We start from the raw sequence: 24,947 nt of genomic DNA on the forward strand, positions 1-24,947 counted from the left end.
CTTTCCTGATTGCATGCTCCATATTCCTTCCCCTTTTCCACAAAGCTCCATCATCCGCAAACAGTGACCTCCCTATATCCATTGGCACCTTTGTGAAGACATCATCAATCATGATGATAAAAAGTAGCGGGCTTATCACACTTCCTTGAGGCGTTCCATTGTCCACAGCGTACTGACTTGATATGTCTGACCCGATTCGTACTTCAATTTTTCTTTCAAACAAAACATTCTTTATCCAGTTAAAAACTCTTCCACCTACATCCATCAAGTGCAACTTTATTAACAATCCTTCCTTCCACATCATTTCATAAGCTTTTTCTATATCAAAAAACACTGTAATGACTGATTCTTTATTAACCTGAGCCTTTCTTATTTCATTTTCTAGTCTTATCACCGAATCCATGGTACTCCTTCCTTTCCTAAAACCACTTTGATAGTTTGCTAGCTTTCCACTTTTTTCTAGTAGGCCCTATATACGATAACCTTTCTGTTATCATCCTTTCCATAATTTTGCATACATTTGATGTTAATGCTATTGGCCCATAACTAGTGGGTTTAGAAGGATCCTTGCCGGGTTTTCTTATTGGAATGACTACTGCCTCTTTCCATGCATTCGGTAATCTTCCCTCCTCCCACACTCTGTTATAAAGGTGCAGCAACTTTAAGAGCGCTCCTTTCCATAGATGTTTTAAGTCACCTTCTTCTTCTTCTTCTTTTTCAATGGCGGTTGGCAACCAGCTTTTTGGTGCATTAGCGCCACCATCTGAACTGGAGTGTGGATCAATATAATATGTCAACCTACACTACCTTAAATTCTTTTTAATAACCCAGCTATCTTAAAAAACAAAAACAAAAAGTGAAAACAAATTTCACCAGATCCTCTTTTCAGTATATCACGTAAATTTAATGTCATCTGGTTCTCACCAAGTTGTAAAATCAATCTTTGTCTAGCTTGATGGTATTTAGGATAATACATAATTAATGATATGCTCTATTGTCTCTTTTGCTATTGCAATATTCACATATTCCATCAACATGCTTTTTCATTATAAATAAAGTTCTATTTAATCCTGTATGTCTGGACATCACATCTTCTTCTCGCTTACTTATGTATGTATTCCTGTTCTTTCCCACTTTTCCTTGAATACTACCATGGGGAAAGTTACAGTATGTGTTTGTATTGTCCGTATCTCAGGAGATCAAAGTATCTGAGGTTCTTAATACTGTGTTGTTCCCTGGATGATCAAAAAACGTATTTATGTTTAGTGATAGCAAGTCCCTTTTTGTCCTGAGCAGTTAAACTGCTCAATATAGTCTTCAGGAAAAACCTCCAGATGCTGGAAAACCAATGAAATTGCTAGACCTGGAGGTCATCTAAATGCAAGTGTACTCCTCAAAGTTGAACGAATTAACTTTTTTAATTAACTTTCAATATGTCTGAAACTTGTTTTACTGGGAAATGGATCAACATAAGACAGAAAACATCAAGCCTTTTCATGTTTTATTTAATGTATTGTATGTGTAATACAAATTAATGTTTAGTTTTACAATTCATTCAGAGTTTGAATAGCAAGATTATGTATAAAGATTCAATGTTTTCCTATTTCTTAATTACAGGAAATTCAAAACAATTTTCAGACCCAACAAACTGAAGATCCCAAAAGCTTGCTAACATGAGCAGCAATAAAACCTTAACCAACACATGAATCACACACTAATGGAACAATGAATGTAAGTGGAATAAACATTAAAGCTGTATTTGTTATATTAAATGGTTTTATTTGTTGTAGCTGACATCTACATCCATCAACCAGGTATGAAGAACCGTGATCTGGGCTTTTTATTGATTGAGTATTGTTGTCTCTTATTACAGTGATTGTCAAATCAATTAATTTGGTGAATTTGTGTGATTCAAAGAGGATTACTGTTAAAGCTTGAACATGATCTCTTACAACAAAGACAAAACATTCAGATAAATCAATGTAAAATCACTATATCAACAGACATAAAAAGTAAAAATATAAGAAAAATGCATATAAAGATATATGAGTGAATGAATTGTTGCATAAGTGAAATGAGTATGTATGTGTATATATATATATACACAAGTATGTATGAATAACAATGTAAAGATACAAATAGCTCTAATTTTAGTCTCTGCCAAATTAACAATGTTCACTGTTCTGCTCGCTTGGCACGAGTCAGACCCACAATCACCTGCAGGTGAGATACATGACTTTACACTTGTCAAAAATAAGATAAACCAAGTGTAACTTTGCTTTTGAACACACAATCGTCGCTAAGAATTATATGAAATGTGAAACAATATAATGACAGTGAAGAATCTCTCAGAGTTGAAAGCTTGATGTCATGTTTTCCCAAAGAAATGGCGGCACAAATGTGTGGACGGCTTCAATCAGAAACTTCCATCTCACAGTCGGTCTGAATCTCTTGATCTGCAGTTCCATACTCATAGCTTTTATCGCTGTAGGCTTCTAAGATATTAACAATATCATGCGAACCTCTTATTCTTGCCTGTGCTTTGATCATTTCCAGGATGGACTGCATGGAATAGGCATATTCCACAATGCTCCTAGTTTTACCTTTTTCTCCTTTGTACACATATCCACCTGTGTGCACACCAATTAGTTTGCAGTGTTCATCAAAAACTGGAGAGCCAGAAGATCCGTGAAAGAAACAAGAATGATAATTCATCTGGTTTTCATAAATGTCCCATTTATCTTCAAAACTCCTCTGTGTAATCACATTAATGAAATCGAAATTCTCGGATACGTGTTTATCTGCAGCCTCTTGTAGATCATTTTTCTCAATGATGAAGCAGGGGTCCATTTTCTTGACCCCTTCTCCTGGATGTCCCACAATACAGATCCCACCACTAGGAAGGGGGCCAGGACTAAAACTATCGAGCAACTCAGGACGACCTGTGATTTCATCACCAGCATCCAGTTCAAGAAGAGCAAAGTCAAGACGCCTATTATTGGCGTCTGTTATGTTACAGTAAGCAGCAATCTGTTTCTTGACCCGCACCAGCTTCACCTTTGAGTCCAGACGTTCAAAATCAAATGCAGCTTCTAAAGACTTTGTAGAAGAAAGCTTGTCTGGAGACTCAAGAAATTCCCTAACAACATGTGCGTTAGTGAGAATAAATTGCCTAAAGAGTAGGAAGCCGGTTCCTCTGGCGGATCTCTCCACTCGAATCTGACACACCGAGTCAGAGAGTCTCATGAGCTCCTTTATTTTATACACCTCAGAGAAAATCTCAACACTTTTATCATATTCTGCTCTGAAGAACTTCTGGATCTGAGTCTTGTTCTTAAGGTTCTCTCGCTGCTTTAACGTCTCCAGTAAATCTTTAAACTGAGAACGCAGAATTCCCAGAATCTCTTCTGAGTCAATTATTTTAGAGAATTTAGCTGAAGTTTTTGTGGATTTCATTGCATTTCTTTTTTGAGTTTCTTCTTGTTCAGTGTTGACGGGATGCTGGTTAGGATCAACGTTTTCTTTCAAATCAGCGGCTGAAGCTTCATTCATTTCAGGGCTGACATCACTCAAGAAATCTTCTTGGCTGTCTGGCTCGTTTTTATCACTGATAACAATGATCTCAAAATGCTTTCCATCAAGATGCTCTACAGTGTTTGACATTCCAGTGATTGTCTCACTCCCAAACTCACGGAGTGCGCACTCTTTATCGAATATGACATTGATGAAGCGTCCGTCACGCCGAAGAGCATCCTTCAGTCTGTCTTCTTTGAGTGCGTACACACAGACATCCTCAACTTCCTTCCTCAGCTCATTGTTTTTCATTAAGCGTTTCACTTTCACCCCTCCTTTTGTTTTAATGTAAAAGATCACAAAGTTTTCTGATTCATTGGATAATGAAAGCCTTTCAGGTTTTGTTTTTTTTGTATCATTTCCAGTATTTTTGATGAAGGTTATGTCTAAGAGCTCATCTTTTTCAATAAGACAGCAGGGGAAATCGGTCTTCACAGCAGCTCTAGGAACTTCTCCACTGGATCTCTTGATGACTATTTCTTTCTCCATGTTTTCTTTGTTAATCTTCTTGAAAATCTTGTTTGTATTAAGAGCATCAAGCACAGTCTTGGATGTATCACATCCCACTGCATGTTTCTTGAATTTGTAGCGGAAATTGAAACTGTGGCTTTGCCCCTCGTCGCACTGATAAATTCAGAAGAACAAGAATACAAAAAGCATTTAAACATTTATAAATAAATGATTTCCATAAAATGATTACCATATTGTGCAACATTATGATATATGCGAATAATAGACAGCAAGGACGAGTATCCATACAATTTTAATTTGATTTATTTTGGATCCACAAGTCACTGATCACAATGTTCATAATGCACACTTTTATTTTTTTATTCTTTAATTTAGGTGTATTATTCATGTAGTAGAAGATCAGCCACTGATTACACGGCGATCTGCAGAGGCACAATACAGGTAAAGGCATTTGAATTGATAAGCACCAAGTACCATTCAAATTCACAAACCTGCTGCATATGGCTTTTTGATGGACCCTCTTTAACTTTATCCTTGAAAACATCATTCTTCCTTTCCTGAGTGAATGTCAACACAACAGTATAGTTAATAGGAGTGCACTAGTGAAGGTTTACCATCATATTATAAATAATAAGCAATGCAAAAAATTGTCACTCTAAAGATATGGCTTTTTAAAGCAGCGTTCAAGAAGCTTTGTCTTTCCAAAATACTTTAGCTAGAGAAATTCCGCACACTTTTTCACAAGACCCTTAAATATTCCTCATCCAATGATACAGATATGTCAGTATGCAACAAACCTTTAGAGGATCACGGCCATTGTTGACTTTTCCTTTTCCTATTCCATTTTTCTTGCTCGTAATATTTATTCTTTTCTAGAACAATGGCATAAGCAACATTAAAATAGCATATATTATTATTATTATTATTATTATTATTAATTGAACACATTTGAATCTAATACAATTCAAGACATTACGAAAATTACATTGAATTTTATATTGCCACACAGAATTAATAAAAAGTGCACTCAAAGTATGTAAGATTGTTAGTTTCTTTAACATGCAACACTTTAAAATATGAAATCTCAGAGTGGGAAAAAAAAGTAGTACATTAAACTTTCTATATATTGCAAGTCTTCTAAAGCCATAGAGTTGCTTTGTGCGAGGAACTGACCAAAATTTGAAAATATGCAGAAACAAATGTGGAGGGAAAAACTTTATCTTTAGAAAAACTTAGCTGAATAATGGCATTTTTTGATCTGTTTGTTTTCCTTACATATGCCATCCAGAAGTCTGGGAATATAGTGCACAATAAAGACTACTTTTATAGTGCTATTTTATGAGCTTGACAATTCAGTGACTCTGAACTAATGATTAAAGACATGGGTTTTTAAAAAGTTTTTTATTTATTTTGAAATAAACGAAAAATGTATAGTTCTTTTGCACTTGCTTATTTACTTGACCTTGATATCTTCATTAGCTGAGACATGAGCAATTACCTAAAACTTGGTTTCTTAGATCTGAATCATTATTATTGAAATATCATGGGTTTACCTGCACCTTTTCACCAGTTTGTGACGCCCCTTTGGCTTCACTGTTGCTGTCAGCTGGCTTTTTCTGAAATAGACATTCCACAATCTTTACCATAATTATTTAGATTAAGGCTAAACATTTCAATATGACCCCCATAAAGAATGGGAAGCTTAGAAATTTGAAAGTCAATGTTTATTAATCAGATATATGTCACCGAAAAATAATTCAAAATGCTGTTCTCCATTTTCTTCGCTGGTGTTGATCGAGAGTGATGTTGGCAATTCAGTGTTTCTGTAAAGAGGACAAATTATGAGTTTAAGATTAATATCTCAAAGAAATCGGATAAAAAAAAATTTTGATTCAAGATGTATGGCGTGCTCAATTCCTTTTGAGTTTGATTTGGGTGCTCTTCGGTCCAAGGTAGAACATCTAAGAGGCAGTGTGGAGAAAAAATTCTCTGATAGCCGAGGCACTCCTTAATTAAAATGTCTTTATTGCAAAAATGACATGTCCTAACTGGACAACTTTAAAATGCCCACGTGTAGCGGCATGGGGCCTTCTTCAGGGCATAGTGAAGCAGATAGAAAACTGATCTTATAATGACAAAGACACACAAGTAGAAGCAAACACACAGGTGCTGTAGGCGTGCCCTAGCAATGTATGCATGAATATATATGCATGCTATCTGTTGCCTGTGTTTCTGTTTATTATTGTGACTTATAGCTTTAGTGCTGAGAACCATGTGAGAGGCGTGTCCTAGCAATTACCTGCAGATCTTCAACATTGATTGTCAGCACCTGTGTGTTTGCTTCTACTTGTGTGTCTTTGTCATTATAAGATCAGTTTTCTATCTGCTTGTCATTTTTGCAATAAAGACATTTTAATTAAGGAGTGCCTCGGCTATCAGAGATTTTTTTCTCCACACTGCCTCTTAAAAATTTTTTTTTTACATTTTGTAAAAAAAATTATAGGCTTCTACATTACTAAAGTATGTATAGTGCAGTCAACATAATTGGTAAATAAAAATTTGCTTACAATCCAGTTGTGTGAAAAATGTCTTCCAGTATTTTTCCAATTATTTGCTGAATTATAAAACGCGAGGAGATTGTGACAAAAAATACATTTGTATTGGTTCCTACTGTTTGCACTAGTTTTGAAAACATTAGGCAAATCAAAGCCTATATTGTAAGCAGTATTTAAAAGGCATTTGATTAAGAACACGTTCGTCGTCCAGTAAATCATTCACTAAAGCCATTCGCAGCCCTCAATCTGTGAAAGCGGGAAAAGCCAAAGCGCCTCAATCTGTGAAAGCGGGAATTGAAGCCGCCAAAGCGCCTCAAGTGACACTACAGTGATTCGACACGGTTTTATTTTGTTCATGAACGAAAAGCCACTAATCCAAACACCTTTGGTATAATCGTTTTAGAGTCTTTAATGTTCATAGATAGGCTACACACTAAAATGCAAATTTCCCCCCAAAAAATCATACGTAAGTCACAACAAACGCATTTGATCCTTTACAGCATTTGTTTGTTTTATTACAAGTGAAACCATTAAAAGTAGGCTATAACCGAAATAATTCATGCTAGAATGTATTTTTTAAAAGTTGTAGTAATTATATGTAGTTGAATATGATATTTTGTATGAAAAAGTTACCTTATGTGAGTTAAAATAGCTTAAAAGAAGCAGGAGAAAGTGCGTGTCGTCTGTTTTCCTTTATGTGGAAGTGTAATCTGATCTCATGATGCAGCGCGCGCAAAATATTAAAAACTCTTCTTTGTCTTCTGGCGGGTTATAGACCATTGCAAAAGCTGCATACCGCCACCTATTATATTGGAGTGAGTAAATGATCAAATAAAAGTACAGTCTTTGGTAAAATCATGGCTTCATTGATTCACGTAGAAATAATCTTCTGTTTCTACTTATAAAGGTTTTAATTTGAATAGATTTTTAAATATATTGTTTATTCTCTACCTATACCCTGATTAATTTGCCAGTGTTTGTCGAAGTTGCTTTTAATTAGTATTTTACCTTCATTTTTGTCTCTATTTTATAATTATTTCCCAATGCTATATTTAGCTAATTTGTCTATTTAATTTCCTTGTACCCTTATATATCTGGTATCCAGCAGAATTGGAGCTAATTTATTTTTAACTCAAAATACTTCACATATAAACTTATGTAGAAATATGTTTCTGTTAATCACTGGCATGGCAATAAATAAATACAGTCCACTTTAATTTCATGAATTGTTATGTTTTGTTCAGCTCATAATAGAACATCTTGTAGAGAAACATACAGTTGGCTAAATAATAAATTAGTTAAATACCCATATATTGCTTCAAATATATGCTAAAGGTGGTAAAGGGACTTTGCTACAGTGTTGTGAATGCCTACTTAAAGCACTTGAGATTTTGTCAGAGATGTCAGAATGTCAGAGACAGCACAAAAACAGAAATGGCATGAAAAAACTCATTCCTTTTTGGCTCTAACTCTGAATTATGGGTGCGAGCTGCATGATGAGACTATAGATTGGCATTTTAAATGTTCTTTAAAAGCACTCAAATCTGCCATTGAGCAGCATTAAAATATCAAGACGACTTTTCTCATTCAGTTATAGAAAATTGTACAGAAAGGTAATTAAAATCTCAGGAATATTTATTTGAGGTATTGAGGAAATTCAAAAAAACAAGAACAAATAAAAGAAAGAAAATAAAACAGGTGCTATACAGACTTGTGTCATCCCAAAAAAAGAAAAAGAAAAAAAAAAAAAAAAGCACAAATTGTCCTTCAAAATTTCAGTAGCTCTGAGTAGCAGTAATTTAATATTAATTCAGAGACATTTATAATAAATAGAACATAATTGAAAAAGTAAAACAGCATTCATGTTATATGCATTCACTTTTTGATCAAAGAGATTTGAAGTTTACAGTACAAAACACGAGCTGAATAACCAAAATGAGACATATTCTTCATATTTTCTTCTGTAACTTTAAAGTGTGATCTGTTAAATAATGAACGGTTAATCAAAATCCTCAAACAAAAGACAGAAGTGTTTCCTGTTGGAGATTTACTGGTCAAACAAGTTCTCATCCTGAGGGTGAAAGTTCAGAGTATGAAGTGTAATGAACCTTAAATAAACTTCAAATTAGGATTCTATAGAGAACTAACGTGACACTTTTTCTTCCCTTTTTCAGCCACATAATAATAATGTTCCTCTGCGTGAACACCAACCGTCACTGCTGTGAAGATGCTGTATCTTCAGTGCACTACACATGTGTACAGTATGTGGGGTTTGCTATTTTGGCTTCATCTGGAAGTAAAGGGACGATGGGAGGTAAGAGCAACACACACACACACAAACACACAGAAAACACATTCAGTACAAAGAGACACAGAAGCGTTAAAGCTGCAGTCCCTCACTGGACACTTCAGGAAGAGTGTGAAGATTAAAAAGTGCAAACAGTTTCCCTTTATTGTTCTCCTTGTTCTCATACATCATCAAAGATGCGGCTACGAGATGCAGAGGTCGCGAGGTAATGTCCTCCAGCGGTGTACCTACAGAGAGATGATGACATCCATTAACAACGAGAGCTACATGTTCTTCAATGAAAACCTATAAAATGCCTAATGTCCCAATAGTTTCTTCTTATATCTTATACTTGAAATGTGTCATTGTGTGCGGCAAATGCCATTGGCTCTTATGATAAATAGCTTGTGATGTTCATCATTTTCAAATTACTTTCAGTAAAAGCATCAGTGAGTAATGTAAATCAAATCAAAATCCCTGAACGTTTACACGTCATCACACAATTAATGTATTTAATATTAAATAATTATTGTATTTAATATTAAACATAAGTAAATATATATATATTTTATTTTCTCTCTCTCTCTCTATATATATTTATATATGTATGTATATATGTATGTATATATATTTACTTTCTCTTTTACGTGGGTAAGAAGTGTTGTATGAACAAAATAAATATTCAATAATCCTTAAATATATAACATAAATATATAACTAAATATAACATTTAGTCTTTAAAAAAAAGTGTTCTGGGCGACAGCATAAAAATGCATAAGAAGAACAATATTCTCAAGCTCATGCTATCAGTTTCCATGACTGAAAGTATGTTTATGTTATGAGATATAATGTATTAATACAGACCTCCTGTTATCCGTTTCCAGCTGTTCTTCTCCAGTGAAGTCCAACGGTTCAGCGTCTTGTAGTAATTCAGCCTTGTCGTTTCGATCTCTACGAGACTGAGCTGCACACACACACACACACACACACAAACCCAATGCTCTTCATCACATCTGACCAAGAACTGAAAGCTAGAGTATTTTCAGTAAGACTAACAGTGTGAATCTGTCCTCACCTCTGCCAGTGTCTGTGCTGGAGCCGTCCGTCTCCTTCAGCTCTGAGTACGCACTTCTGCTCCTCCCGCCATACCTCTCCCTCTGATCACTGTAGCGTTCCCTCCATTCCTGACAGACAGAGACGTGATGAACGGGGTTCAGACAGGTACAGTACTGTAATCTATCCTCATCATTAAATGTGAGGCAGTTTAGGCAGAATCAAACTCACTCTCCGTCTGCTCTCGCCATCCTCTGTTCTCTGACGTTTTCTTTTTTCTGAAAACAAGAGCAACGTTTAGAGCGTTTTAAAAACAGTGAAATTTTAACATGACATAACTTGTAATATTTGACATTTTTTTTATATTTTATATAATTTACAAATATAAATACATTATCGTTATTTTGTTTTTATATACACTCTTTTTCAAAAGTTTGTGGTCGGCAAGATTTGTAATGTTTTGGAAAGAAGTTTCATGTTAACAGAGGTTGCATATTCGTTCAATAATACAGTAAAAACAGATTTTTAAAAAAATATTATTACTTTTCAAAATAACTTTTCTATTTTAATATTTATTCCTCGCAATTTTTTCCTGTGATCAAAGCTGAATTTTCAGCATCATTAATCCAGTGTTCAGTGTCACATGATCATTCAGAAATCGTGCTAGTTAATATTTTTGTGTAAACCGTGATTATTTATTTTTTAAAGGATTCTGTGATGAATAGAAAGCATTTATTTGAAATTTATTTGAAATATAAAAAGACAGCATTTATTTGAAATATAATTTTTGTACGTATAACATTATTAATGTCTTTACTGTCACTTTTGATCAATTTAATGCATCCTTGCTAAATAAAAGTATTAATTTCTTTTTTGAAAAGTGTGTGTATATATATATATATATATATATATATATATATATATATTATAATTCGTTTTAATTGCAATAGGTCTATGACTGTACATTTTAAAAGCATAACATTTTTATTCTATTCAGATTGAAAAAGTCAGATTTGATTTTTGATTGACTGAAAAAAAAGTAATTAATTATATTCTGATTGAAAATATACTTTGAATAAAATATTGATATACAGAATCTAGCAATATCATCCAGTCCTTCTTTGACTGTTGCGATTACATCAAATAATAATACAAAAATAAAAATAAATGTAATTTGTGTATATCTGCTAAAACTATTCTATCAATTATCAATTAGGTTTGGACTAATGTAGATTTGGACCAGTTTAGAATTTGGTCTATAGTACTGTACCTCTCCGGATGAGTTCTCTCCCCTCGTCCACCAGGTCAGAGGTCAGATCATTCTCACCCATAAACTGCTGGAAGCCCAGCAGATTCAGACAGCGTGTGCCCAGACTAGAATGAACAAGAGGAAAAACAAAGAGTTAACAGCCTTCCAACAACAACAGTCTCTGTAATATTTCAAAGCTAAATATTTGTTGGGAGTTACATCTTACCTGAAGTAAGTTGCAATGCAGAGCAAAACGATGAGCATAGGATAATAAATGTAAAATCCATTAGCGATGAATGATAGGACCTGCATGGATCCCATTATCTATCATAGTCATAGGGAGAGAGAGAGAGAGAGAGAGAGAGAGAGAGAGAGAGAAAGAAAGATTTTGGAGTGATGTGGCCATTAGTATCAATACGGCTGGGTGATTTACTGAGTGTACATGATATAAAATATGACATAAAATTAAGCAACATCATTAATGCTGTAATTTTAATATGCTTTTTATATGGCCAATTAGTTTTCCTATGGACAAATTAGACAAAGATATTTTAATGGTGTCTCTGATTTAAAGCACAGTAGCAAAAATAGTCATTTGAGAATTCAAATTAAAAACACAAATTCTGTATTTTGTTTGCAACATCAATAAATGTGCTAACAAGTCACCATATTGCATTTTTAGCAAATAATCATATGGTCATACATGGTGTATAACCATAAATATGATTATTTGCAAAAAATGCAATATAGCGCCTTCATCTTTTGTCTTTTCAATACATTGTTTGCAGGGACTGCATATAAATGCATGAGAAAAACAATATTCATTATTATTATTCTCAAGTTAATCGCAAATGAATGCTGTGATTTTAATATGCTTTATGTAATGTATGCCAATTAGTTTTCATTATAGACATTAGACTCGCAAGACAAAGATATTTTAATAGCGTCTCTGACTTAAAAGTCAGTAGTAAAATATTGGTTTGAAAATTCCAGTTCAAAACTCAAATTCAGCCCATCATCAATAAAAAGTGTTCATAGAAGTGGTCATTGCATTTTTAGTAAATTAAAGTTTAATTTAAATGTAGTAAAATAAAGTAAATATTGTTGTTTATTACCAAGTATTGTTATATGCATACATTTAAATAAATCTATCATGTCATGAAGATATACTTTGAATAAAAGAATGAAAATATCATTATTATAGCTATATAATCCAGGCAATTAAAGTCTTACATGCTAGTTATATAGATGTGTGATCGTATTTTAGCATGAGTGGTGTGTGACTCACTGAATTGTACGCTGTCTGCTGTCTCTTCTGATGGGAGATGGTGGAGTCCATGTGAATCACACCCAGAAAGTTCAGACACAGCGGAGGCGTCAAACGACAAAACAACCTGCACATCAATCAGAATGAAAAGCTGAATACTGATACAGCAACAGATCAAAACAACCCGAGATGGTTTTTGTAACAGTCACGTGGTGTTTCGTACATGCCGCTGAACTGCAGGCTGTAGGCGTCCGTCTGGTGGTGAGGGGCCAGGTAATAATAGTTAAAGACTCGGATCCGGAACACAGTGGAGTACACGCAGTAACACAAGAAGAAAATGGTGACAAAACACGCCATCTAGAGGACACACACAAAATAACAATGTACAGGTTGTAGTTTTTTTTAACCTCACCAACCACTTTTTACCAATAATTCCCAAGTCATGTTGGTTCACTTATTAATGTGACATTATGCAAGTAAAATGGTTTGCAAACCATTTTATTTTGACTTTAAGTATAAAACGTATTACTTGCAAAGCACCACGTAGACCTGTCACAATCATGAATTTTGTGCTGACGTTTAATTGTCATACAAATAATTGTGATTAATTATTTGATTCTGTTATGTTCAAGTCTCTTACAGTGTAAACCAAATATGTTTTTTTCCCCCACTTGGAAAGAAAATAAAGCAATAAGCCCCAAGAAGTGGTTGTTTACAGTGAACAACTAAATAATTGCAGTCATGGGCTCAAAAATATTTGTAATAAAAATAATGCAAAATGCGTTTTCATGCATGTGACAAAAAGTTAATTTCGCTGCATTTCTCAGCCGTGCTGGCGGAAGTACACAGCTTTCTGATTGGCTGTGTGCAGATGTGTAATTGTGCTTGTGTTCCTCACCTCTATGTAAACGTAGTTGTAGTCTCTCTCTGCGAGCTGGATGAAGACAGCGAAGAGAGACAGAACGGGCTGTGTGCTGAAGAAGGTGCATTCAGACCAGACCACGGCTGCAGAGAACAGGCATAAAAGCACAGCCAGCACGCGATAACACCAGCGCCGGAAAACACACTCCCAGTACCACTCTACAGGACAGAGAGAGATGCATGAGGTTATTACCTATACAAACTGCTCCTTTGACTCAATATCATAGCTTATGATAGCATTCATTACTTAAGGTTAGCGATTTGAACAAATCCTTAACCCTAAAAATCAAACTTTACTGTGCAATGTGTGCGCTCTGACATGAATGACATCTCAAATTGTGCGGCTTGTTGATGAAAGGTGTTCTGTTCTGTAAGCGATCATACTTGGATTACAAAACAGGCAAAAGTCCCATAGACCTCCATTGATGGAGGGGTCCGAGCCTTTGAGAACAACTTAGCAACCGCATTTCAACACCCAGAATTTCTCTTTGTGCTGGTCACGGGTAGGTGGACAATAGTCATATGTGTGCTGAAATGAACCAACCATTTCAAACATACATACTATAGAGAGTCTTTTCAAAGTGGATTGACATTTGATAAGAAAACTATTAATATTTCCATTGGCATTTGGCAAAAAAAACCTGTTCCACAAACATTGCAATCTTGCTAAACTTGTTTTTGAGGAAGTCGAAAAATCCGCTCATCTGTTTCATCAACGCAAGCATTACCTGGGCGGTTTCTGACGCTCGATATTTTAGGATTTTTCATAAAACAAGACTGTTCCACAAAAACAAGTTTAGCAAGATTGCAATGTTTGTGGAACAGTCTGGTTTTATGAAAAATCCTAAAATATCGAGCTGCAGAAACCGCCCAGGTAAAGCTTGCGTTGAAGAAACAGATGAGCAAACACAGTTGTAGGCATCAAATAAACGGTGATAAAGGTAATAAGATGTATATTTTAAGCCCTATTCGGACGGGACTAGTTTAACATGGAGAGGTGGGGTAAAGTAATAATCACCAGAGCTTCTCAGTGATTTTAGGTCCGTCCGAATGTGCATCTCAGTAATCATTATGGACAATGTCAGTAAAGATTACGGCGACTTTTACCTTCAGTAAAAAGGTCCGGAAAAATTACCTCAGGTAATAGTAATCCCGTGCGAATAGACCTGCTGTAAATATGTACGTAAATATTTCGTCATTTCCTGTTTAAAAGTAGTTTTCCACGGTTTTTAAAGTATGGAGACGTCTGAAAAAGCATTCAGTTGCGTTCTAGATGCTGGGACGAGTCTGTGGCAAAACTCCAGTGTTTTCCACACACCATTCTGATCAGAAAGAAGATCGACAGCACTTGTTAGAGGCACGAAACATCTTTTAGCGTTAGGTAAGTGCCTATTACCGACACAATCCAATCTGAAGTTCATTAATACATCGTTCGACCAGACCTAACTGTTTTATATGTATAAATATAGGTTATGTGTTTGCGCACATGATATCAGGAAGCAACGTAATACGCACAGGACGACAGGAGGGTGACGGCGATGCGCAAATCGAGTTACTCTCCCACTTCTGCTAGTTTTACTGAGATATCTTATCCCGTGCGAATTGGCCATTAATATTACAGACGTCCTGTGGTAAATTTACATTACTCCATCTACCCTTGTAAAGTTAATCCCATACGAATAGGGCTATAGACCATCTTCACAAAAAATCCAAAGGCTAAAAGTTATTCCTAAAGTGGAAATTTAGGGGCATGTCACTCCTAATTTTAGGACTGGTAAATTTTTCATCTAAGAGTAATTCACAAAGCATTGTAAATTTAAAGTATCTGCTAAACCTAGTACAGCTCAGAAGTCCTTCTGAGGACTTCTAAAATCATAAGAGAGACTCAAAAGCATGTCCTGCTGCATTGTTTGTCAGGAATGCATTGTTTTAAAGGTTTGTTTGTTGGCGTGCTCATTGTGAATGAGCCTTTACTCTGTTGAACTGCAGATCTCTGTCTCTCTCATAAAGGTGTTATTGTAGTAAGAGCAGAAAGGTATTTTCGACTACAAAAGAGAGTGAATGTGTTCACAGGTTTCCTCACCCACGGTGGGCGTGTACAGGTACTTGCTGATCCATCCAGGCGGTTCTGCAGAGGGGAAGCTGTGAATGAACTGGTGGGTCAAGCTCGTCTCGTTTTTGGCCACGTCCTCTAAGTGAAAAGCCTCGTCCAATAGAATCTGCCACTGGACTTGTGTGCGGTTATGCCTCTGAACAGCATAGATCACCTGACGGGAGATATCAATACAATGCAGAAGTCTCAATCATGATATTTGAATATAAATACATTTATATAATACAAAATATTTAATTTTATATTTATATAACATTTACATTTATAATTATATTTTACATTTGAAATTAACAAAACTTAAATTTACAATTTTAAATGCATTTAATATTAAAATTAAATTAAATTTTAAATATTAAAAGTGACATTTTTAAAAATTGTAAATAATATTTATATTATTCATAAATAATAAACATCAGTGAATTTGCTTTATATTAATATTCAATATATCTGCAGTGTTTCTATTACCTTTTTATGTAGTTTGACTAAACTATTTTTACTAGGATAAGGGTTTCCTTTGTCATCAAAGTCCTCATAATCGTCCATGTTTCTGCCCATCTTTTCCTGGTATTCTACAGGACACTGAGAAAGATGTGAGGGTATTAATACTCCATAGGTGCATCACAATTTGCGTACTTGTGCACTTTTCTATGATGTTTTGTAGTATAAATAGTGAGGGTAGAGTTTAATAGTGCAAAGTGCACTTTAAATACCCATGAAGCACTTAATTAACTGAAAAAACTAAGTGTGTAATGTTGGACACTTCATGCACTCAATTGTCACAGCTTTAATTAAGTAGCGGAGGGGGAGGGGCATCAGACTCAGATGTTGAATGATAAAATAACCTATATAAAATTCATTCACCACTTGTTTGAGTGCATAGTGTATAGTCTGTCATTTGGGAACCACCACATATTTACATATGCACAATCAGTAGGATGAAGATTACATGAAACTTACCTTTCTCAGAATAGTGTCAATGCATTTGCGTAGAGGATGGTTGTATTTGATTGTTTCATTAACCGTTCTGACATCCTGCAAAAGAGTGGACATTTAAGTGTGCATTTATTTTTTGATAAGACAATGCATGAACTTTGATCAAAGAAATGACAATCCCTCACCTCCATAACATCTTCCAGGTTTTCTTCGGCGTCTGCTTTTTCCGTCATCAGTTTCGCTGCTTTAAAGTACGTCTTTGCCAGCAGCTGTCCGTGGCACGATGCCCTCCAATAGGAGCGCGGGATTTCCACCAGGCCGTATCCCAGCAACAACACCAGCAGGAAAAGCCCCCAGGTGTTGGCGGCGGTAATGCCAATCGTCCGCAAGTCAGACCTTTACAAATATAGGTTAAATATGTCAGCTAGCTTTCAACAAATGAAAGGAGTATTGTGATTGGCTGAAGGGGAAAGAAGAGGGCGTAACACTAACCAGGAGAGGTGCCACTTCGGAGTGACGGCGACGTAGATGAGCAGGGAGCAGAAGATAAGCAGGTATGTGCCATAATAAATGGCGTTTTCTATCAGGGCTGTTTTTATTTTCCCTGAGATGGAGAAACCTCCTGAACGTGCATACGACTGCATGAAGGGAATCAAGAGCCTGCGCACATGGGAACAAGTTGTTAGATTTTTTTTAAATCCTTTATACTTTTGTAAGAGCAAAATCTGACACTGAATTTATAATTTATGTTTACATATATGTTTATTGCAGAATATTTAAATATATACAAGTATTACATATATTAAGTTTAATACTTGACTGCATGATTTGCAATGCTTCAAGAGTGGGATTTTACTGCTGAGCTTATTTGATGTAATGTCCATTTCAGGTACTGTTCACGTATCTGTCAAAAATTACAGAATTTTTTTTTTTTTTTTCAATGAAATGATTGTACTATATTTTAGTTCAATAATGTTTTTTTTATTTAATATTTTGTATTTTTAGGGGATTTTACAGTACTAAATTATATTTATGTAGTGGTTATAATCCATTTATTCACTTTTTGAGCATGGATCTGAAAATTAAATTTCCAATTTAAACTGTCACAAATCTTTAAAGCTACACTGTGTAGGTTTTTCTCCCATCTAGCGGTGAAATTGTATACGACTACCAACTGAATATTACTTTCTAGCCCCTCCCATTCTGAGGGCGTTTTAACTCCTACGGTGGCCGTATTATTTCAAATCTGCCGGCAGTCGCGAGTAATCTCCCCCTCGCATTCGTCACGGTGCCACTGAGTGTAAATACGCGAAAGGCGAAGCTTGAATTTCCAGGTATGTCCCTCTTTGGCGAATGTATTTTCAAGATGGATGCGCAACATGGCTGCCGCCATTCGAGCGACTCGCTCGTATGTATTATAAATGACAGATTTTACGCTTAAGAGAATACTTTATTAGTTGGTGGAAGTAATTACACATTAATAAACACATATCCTTTTGAAAGAACAAAGTGTTTTTTGCTAAGAATCAACTTAAAAAATTACACAGTGTAGCTTTAATGCTTTGGAGCACATACTTTAATTTGGTCTCTTTTTAAAGGAGACACTTGGCAGATTATTGCTGAAGAGAAAAAAGTTATAAAAAAATAAACTTGAAAAAAGTTATACAATTTTACATTTATCCTTATGAAAAATACCATTTGAATTTTTTTAATTTAATATATTTTTTCCAAAACATGTTTTACTCTAAAACTGTAAGAAAATCAAAACCATAAATCTAAATCAAATTTGAGGTTGAGATCGCAAAAAAATAGCTTTCAGTAAGTTTTAGTTTGGGCGCAGTACCAAACACTTCCCCATTCATTTCCAATGCGGTCGTTTTTGACCACGAACAAGTGTGACAAGTGTGGGAAAAAAACAAAAAAAACATTTTCTTTTGGTCAAAGATGACCGAAAAGTACCAGAGGGTTTAAACTTATTTTTTTAATTGAGTGAAAATATTGCATTGCAGCTAAAAACATTTAACAATATCAGATCTCATTGTAGATCTGTCTTGAAAAGATGTTTATTTCCAGAACCCTACAGTTGCACTTTACTGTAAAGAAACACAGGAATGACATAATTTCTCTCGCACCATGTCAGGAACTGTGACGTCCAGTACACCACCCTCCAAAACACGGGAAGAATCCCATCTGGGATGTAACTCCAAGGCTTATGGCAAGACTTTGCGACCCTATAATCAGGAGAAGGTGAGGCGATGTGGATAAAGTTAATGTATAACCATATTCAGCGTGTTAACTAAACATTAAAGTCTTAGCACTATTTGTACAACAAACAAATGTCAAGGCTTTATTTCTTCCTAGAGCTGTTCCTTAGACCAAAGCACTCTTTACCTTTGTGTCGGAAATACCGAAGTGTTGGAGGAATTATCACGTTGCATGTGGCTCGGCATCAGGTGGACACTATCAATCTCACACTGGTTATATATGGTCTGCAAATGCACAAGGAAACAAGCGTTGAGAATACAACAGATTTAGGTTTTATTTGTGTTTTGTTAGTGCTTCTTTTCCCCGCAGGAAATGTCCTGTTTTGCATGCTTGCCATCTGTTGATCATGTCAGTCATGCATACACTAAAGCATGTTTTGTAAATGGCTCTAGATAACAGCATATGTTAAATGGCTTAATTATAAATGTAAACATCAGCCACTAGTCTAACTCTACTCATTATGAATTTGTCATTTGCAGAGTAGTAAAGTGAGTTTACATAATTTTCTATACTTTCCATTAAATGTCCAGTTATATTGCATAATCATTTCAACTATAATTTTATAAAGATTGCACAATTTATTATTTATTATTTTTATTTTTTTTTAACTTTTCTGAATTTCCCAAGACTGCATTTAGCTCATACTTTATCCATACAGAGAACACTTCTTATGTTTATGGACCTGCAACCTTTCAGTTTCCAACTACTAAACCACAACACTCCTAACTACAGTAGTCAACATTTTGAAGTTGCCCTCAGACAAGAACGGGTATTGTTGTAATTCATGTATAACTTTGATGAAAGGTTTTGATCCACTTCAGATGTTGACTACTGTAGTATTGTCTGTAGTATGGCTTCCAGGAGGTCTCACCGTGCTGACGTCCAGCGGGAGGATGAAGACGATGAGGAAGCACAGGAACCAGGCGAGGAGGGTGGCGAACAGGACCATCCGATGCTGCTTGTGAAAGTCTCCATAGCGGTGCAGCAAGAAGAGCGCGAGGAAGAACACCACCACCACCTCCAGCGCGAGCGCCACGCCACTCATCCCGACTGATCTCTCTCTCTCTCTCTCTCTCTCACATGTAACCCGTCAGACTGGCACAAGACTCGCCATCAACACAAGCACTGTTTGGATAGAGCAACTTTATCAAGATTCATAATCTAATATTGACATTAGTAACATTGTAATCAAAGCCAATGAAACAAACAGGGTGAATCTTGCAAAGAAATTCCCAGGAAATGTGTTTACCCCCAAATAAAAAGTATAAAAAAATATATTGCATTTTAAAATGTATAATAATGCATATTATTATATATATATATAGTTACACAAATAAATGATTTTTTCTTTTTAGCAAATAAAATGAGTGAAATATGCTAAAATAAAATAAGAAATTAATTCAAATTATAAAATAAAAATAATTTCAAATAATTTGTCATTTTATTATGTACATTTAATGTTTCCATTAAGTTACTTAAATTACACACACACACACACACACACACACTTAAGCAATGGAACAAAAAAGTATTACTGTTAAATCGATTAACAGTAAACGTGAATTATTAAAATGATGTAAACAATAAAAATAATAACTCAAAGACGTTTAATTCTTTTAATTAAATAATCAATGTTTACATTAAATTGTTAACTAAACACTAACAGAAAGAAAATAAAGGAGAAAAAAAAATAGAAAGTATCAGAAACCCAAGTAAAACCGGTGCTAAATACTGAATTTACTACCGTTGTAATATCGTGTTTGAAATTATTTCGTTAAGGTTGAATACCTAAAATTACCGGTCGCTAAATGTATTTCATGACACGTCAATCATTGCGTAATTAATAGTACAGAGTCAAAAAGCTTGTGTTCTGTCACAGCTCGGAGGACTTCTCCGTTACAACTCATTCTCTGACCGTTAATAAAACATTAGAAAGACATGGACAGAAACTTACGAGTTAACCAGACTGTCAGGACGATATCTGAAGACAGAGCGAAGGTCCGTTGAGTGAATGATCACATCTCGTGATAGAAATTAAGCTGTCCGTGACATTTGTGTACAGAAGAACCTCTTGACGTGTCACGTAACTGAGCAGTGATGCGCTTCCGGTTCTCGTGATGCATTGTGGGAAATGTAGTTTTTCCACAGGTTTATGTAAAATAAATTTTAGATTTTAGTAACATGAAAACACCGGGCAATTGAAGTTTCCTCCGCCTATTTATATTTCATATTACTGTGTTTACATTAAATTACATTTTATGAATAATTTTGTGATGTAAATTTTAGTTTTAATAACATGGAAATTTAACTGTCCCTATGTTTATTTATATATCATGCTGTGCTTACATTGATTTAGCTCCATTGATAAAAAAAAAAAAAAATAATAATTATGTGAAGTATAGTATTAGTTTTAGCAACATAAAAGGCCCTTCAGTTTATTTGTATTTCATATAAATCTACTGAATTCTATTTGTTTACAATTTTGTGAAGTAAATTTTTGTTTTAGTAAACACAAGATTAAAGGTCCCTCAGTTCATTTATATTTCATAATACTGTGTTTATATGGAATATGCAACCATTACAGTGTTAGAAGAAATTAAATGTCACCATTAATCAAAGAAATTAGGCTATAGAGTTGATGGTCAGATGCCAATAAAGAGTGTACAAACCTATTTTTTTACAGTCTATGGTACAAACCAAGTGCAAACTTTTCATGCACTCTCAACAAATGCTGTCACTGTGGCGGTACCGTTTCAAAAGGTACACCTTTGTACCTAAACAGTGGATTTTAGTCCCTCAAAGGTACATACTGGTACCAAAAGTGTACATATTAGTCCTTAAAGTGTACATATTAGTCCTTAAAGTGTACATATTAGTCCTTAAAGTGTACATATTAATCCTAAAAGTGTACATATTAGTCCTTAAAGTGTACATATTAGTCCTAAAAGTGTACATATTAGTCCTAAATGGTATATTAGTCCTTAAAGTGAACATATTAGTCCTAAAAGTGTACATATTAGTCCTAAAAGTGTACATATTAGTCCTAAAAGTGTACATATTAGTCCTTAAAGTGTACATATTAGTCCTAAAAGTGTACATATTAGTCCTAAATGGTATATATTAGTCCTTAAAGTGTACATATTAGTCCTAAAAGTGTACATATTAGTCCTTAAAGTGTACATATTAGTCCTAAAAGTGTACATATTAGTCCTAAATGGTATATATTAGTCCTTAAAGTGTACATATTAGTCCTAAAAGTGTACATATTAGTCCTAAATGGTATATTAGTCCTTAAAGTGAACATATTAGTCTTAAAAGTGTACATATTAGTCCTAAAAGTGTACATATTAGTCCTAAAAGTGTACATATTAGTCCTAAAAGTGTACATATTAGTCCTTAAAGTGTACATATTAGTCCTTAAAGTGTACATATTAGTCCTAAAAGTGTACATATTAGTCCTAAATGGTATATATTAGAACCCCTTTGAAGGGCACTGTCCCAGTGACAGCTTTTGTACCTTTTTTTCGACTTTTAGGCCCTATTTGTGAATGAAGTTGAGCAGAATATGATGACATCCGATAAGAGTCCGTCAGAAAGCGTTGCTGCATTGAAATCCTCTGGATCATTGTTCTCCATTGATTTGTAGAAGTAACATGAAGGTCTAGATGTTGAGGAAAGCCCAGGCCGAGAGATCGTCTGCCCACAGCGAGCCCAGGAACTGAGCACACACCACTCGGTCCTCCAGCAAACACTGCACCTGACCGAGCAGATCCAAGCTCAGATTCTCCAGTAATCTCAGGCACAGATCCCAGTCCTCCATGTAGTCCGTGTTCCCCAGAGAGTCGAGCAGCAGAGACACCAGCACATCAGCAGACTGGAGCCAGGCCTGGACGCTCATGCTCATGCTGGAGGTTCAGCTCGTCCCTGCACTCACTGCCACACACACAAGCGGGACGGAGAGAGTCGGATCGCCACAGTTAACAGGTGTGTGGATGTTAAAGCCATCTGAGCCTCTGATCTTAAACCCTTTAAGCTCACTGGATTACGGTGTATATGGCAAAGTCATCATATTATTATCACCAATATTTTTTTTCCCTTTTTGTCTATTTTCCTGTTTATTTTCCCTTATAAAAAATGGGTCCTGTATACATATTACTGCCAATATTTTATTATATATATATATATATATATATATATATATATATATATATATTGGCAATAATGAACTACCACAATGTTTTAATAAAATTAATTTGTATTTATAAATGTATTTAAATATATATATATATATATATATGTATTTATATATATATATATTCAAATTCTATTTAATTATATTGCCACTCATAAACAAACACAATATTTTAATCGAATATAAAAATATATATTTTTTAAATTTAGATTTATAAATGTCTTTAATTTCTTATTAATATATATATATATAGGCTCTCTCTCTATATAAAAGCATGCCAGAATTGACCTCATGAAGAGATGTGGAGAATATATTCTTTATAAGAGTATCTCATGCTTTTTAAAAATAATGCTTTTTAATCACTAGGATGAAAACGTATGATGAATGTTGGCTAATTTTAATTAATTTAAAGCATTTAAAGCACAAGCATTTAGACCAAAACTATGCAAAACTTCAGTCTAGATATTTTTCTGCTGGTTAACTCTTTGTCCACCAGGCGGCGATATTTGTGCTAAATACCGAGTGCACATTTCATCACTAAAGTTTGGACGCGATTGCCTGCTTTGTCCACCAGGGGGCGCCTTTTAGCATTTTGCTTTTGTCCCAATTGTACGTGCACAATTACATTTAGTTGTCGTGCACGTCTGTTTTTATTTTAAAAGTGATTTGTGTCATGTTCAAACTCTACAGTGGCTTAGAAACCATTCACCATGTAGTTAGTTTTCCCACGGCTGGATTTCAGGCCGTCTCATGCTGGACTCTGATGAATGACAAAGAAATCAGATGCCTGAGAAGATCCATAAAGTGCTATTGTTACACCAGCAGCCTTTTATATTCTCTCCATTATAAACTGCTATTGTTAATCTTGGCTTATTAAATACGTCAAACCACATCATTTAAAAAGTGAAGGCATCCGCTATTGCACTCTTGTTAGAGAGAGAAACCTAAAACATGCAGCGCACAAAAGCTGTAGCAAACTGATCCTGAGTCTTCCCTTGGCTCCAGCCAGACCGATCACAAAGTGTAGAACAAACCACACAATAACCACCACAAACCCAGCCAGACGACTGCTTTACCTCAGTTACTTTCAACTGTTTTAGACATTATAAACATGTCCAGCTGTTCTAAATGAATTTGCATGCAAATTGTGCAGTGCAGTATTAATTGTTTTATTTATATTATTGTGGATTTTAATAATACTTTGAATTAACTTTAGTTTTAGTCCATTTATTTCCAGTTAGTGCTTCAACAGTTAGTTGCCAAGGCAACATTCCTCATTTTTTATTCATATTAATATTGTGAATTATATTTTAATTTCATATTTTCAATGTAAACTTACTTCACTTTTTAGTAATGTCGCTTTTATCATTTTTATTATTATTTTATTGGATATTTAGGTTTAATTTATTTTCATTTTTAGTTTTTATTCATTTCTACTTAGTGCTTTTTGTAACTCGTACAGGTTTAAAACAACTTGAGGGTGAGTAAATGATGTCAGGATTAACATTTTTTGGTGAACTATCCCTTTTTCCACAAACACCACAGAATAGAGTTTAAGGATAAATGAAACGTACAAAAATGAGAGTAAACAAAACTGACCGTAAAGGCTAAGATAGAAAGGGGAGAAATCAGTGACTTTAAGAACAAAAAGTCAAGCCACTTTTGTGAAACACACCCAGAAAACTCTGACGTAGATGTCAGCTGTAAAATTATGACTGATAGATTATTTAAAAGGTACACTATGTAACTTTTTTTATTCAAAATTAATAATATTTTAAATAATGAGTCAATAAATTATACATTTTTCTTCCAAAATGTGTTTTTTTCTTACAAATTTTTATGTGCATCTGTTTTACACAAATGCCGAACAGAGGAGAGTCTGCTGGCAAAAGGAGAACGAGACAGAACTCGTAATAAAACAAGAATCAACATTGGCTTGGCTTTTCGGAGACGGGAGAACTGACGAATTTGAAACGTTGTAAAAGTGACGCAGAGATGATGACATTTTTATTACTCAACAGGAGAGTAAGCTGTTTAATTGAACAGATAAATTACCACATATAGCTCT

The 24,947-nt window shown here is 34.7% G+C and overlaps 2 protein-coding genes across 3 annotated transcripts; both read right to left on the reverse strand.

Moving 5' to 3' along the window:
* Positions 1-1,488: 1,488 nt before the first annotated feature.
* fam111.2 (family with sequence similarity 111.2) lies at positions 1,489-7,335 on the reverse strand. Of its 2 annotated transcripts, XM_079872477.1 has the most exons (6): positions 7,233-7,335; positions 5,791-5,867; positions 5,598-5,660; positions 4,842-4,916; positions 4,536-4,601; positions 1,489-4,197 (listed from the first exon to the last, which is right to left on the reverse strand). In XM_079872477.1, the coding sequence occupies exons 2-6, from the start codon at positions 5,818-5,820 to the stop codon at positions 2,413-2,415; spliced, it is 2,019 nt and encodes a 672-aa protein (XP_079728603.1). In that variant the 5' UTR covers positions 5,821-5,867; positions 7,233-7,335; the 3' UTR covers positions 1,489-2,412. The 2 variants fall into 2 exon arrangements, with proteins under 2 accessions (XP_079728603.1, XP_079728604.1); XM_079872478.1 differs by lacking the exon at positions 4,842-4,916 and having other exon boundaries at positions 1,495-4,197.
* Positions 7,336-8,821: 1,486 nt separating this feature from the next.
* Positions 8,822-20,783, reverse strand: lmbrd2a (LMBR1 domain containing 2a). The gene is made up of 18 exons (XM_079871773.1): positions 20,642-20,783; positions 19,559-19,812; positions 18,814-18,911; positions 18,555-18,653; positions 16,915-17,082; positions 16,608-16,818; positions 16,447-16,521; positions 15,955-16,068; positions 15,460-15,643; positions 13,354-13,535; positions 12,679-12,812; positions 12,477-12,582; positions 11,415-11,512; positions 11,210-11,313; positions 10,171-10,217; positions 9,962-10,070; positions 9,751-9,850; positions 8,822-9,134 (listed from the first exon to the last, which is right to left on the reverse strand). The coding sequence occupies exons 2-18, from the start codon at positions 19,730-19,732 to the stop codon at positions 9,068-9,070; spliced, it is 2,070 nt and encodes a 689-aa protein (XP_079727899.1). The 5' UTR covers positions 19,733-19,812; positions 20,642-20,783; the 3' UTR covers positions 8,822-9,067.
* Positions 20,784-24,947: the final 4,164 nt, after the last annotated feature.

This window comes from Squalius cephalus, assembly GCF_949319135.1.
Source record: "Squalius cephalus genome assembly, chromosome: 5".
Lineage (NCBI taxonomy): Eukaryota > Metazoa > Chordata > Actinopteri > Cypriniformes > Leuciscidae > Squalius > Squalius cephalus.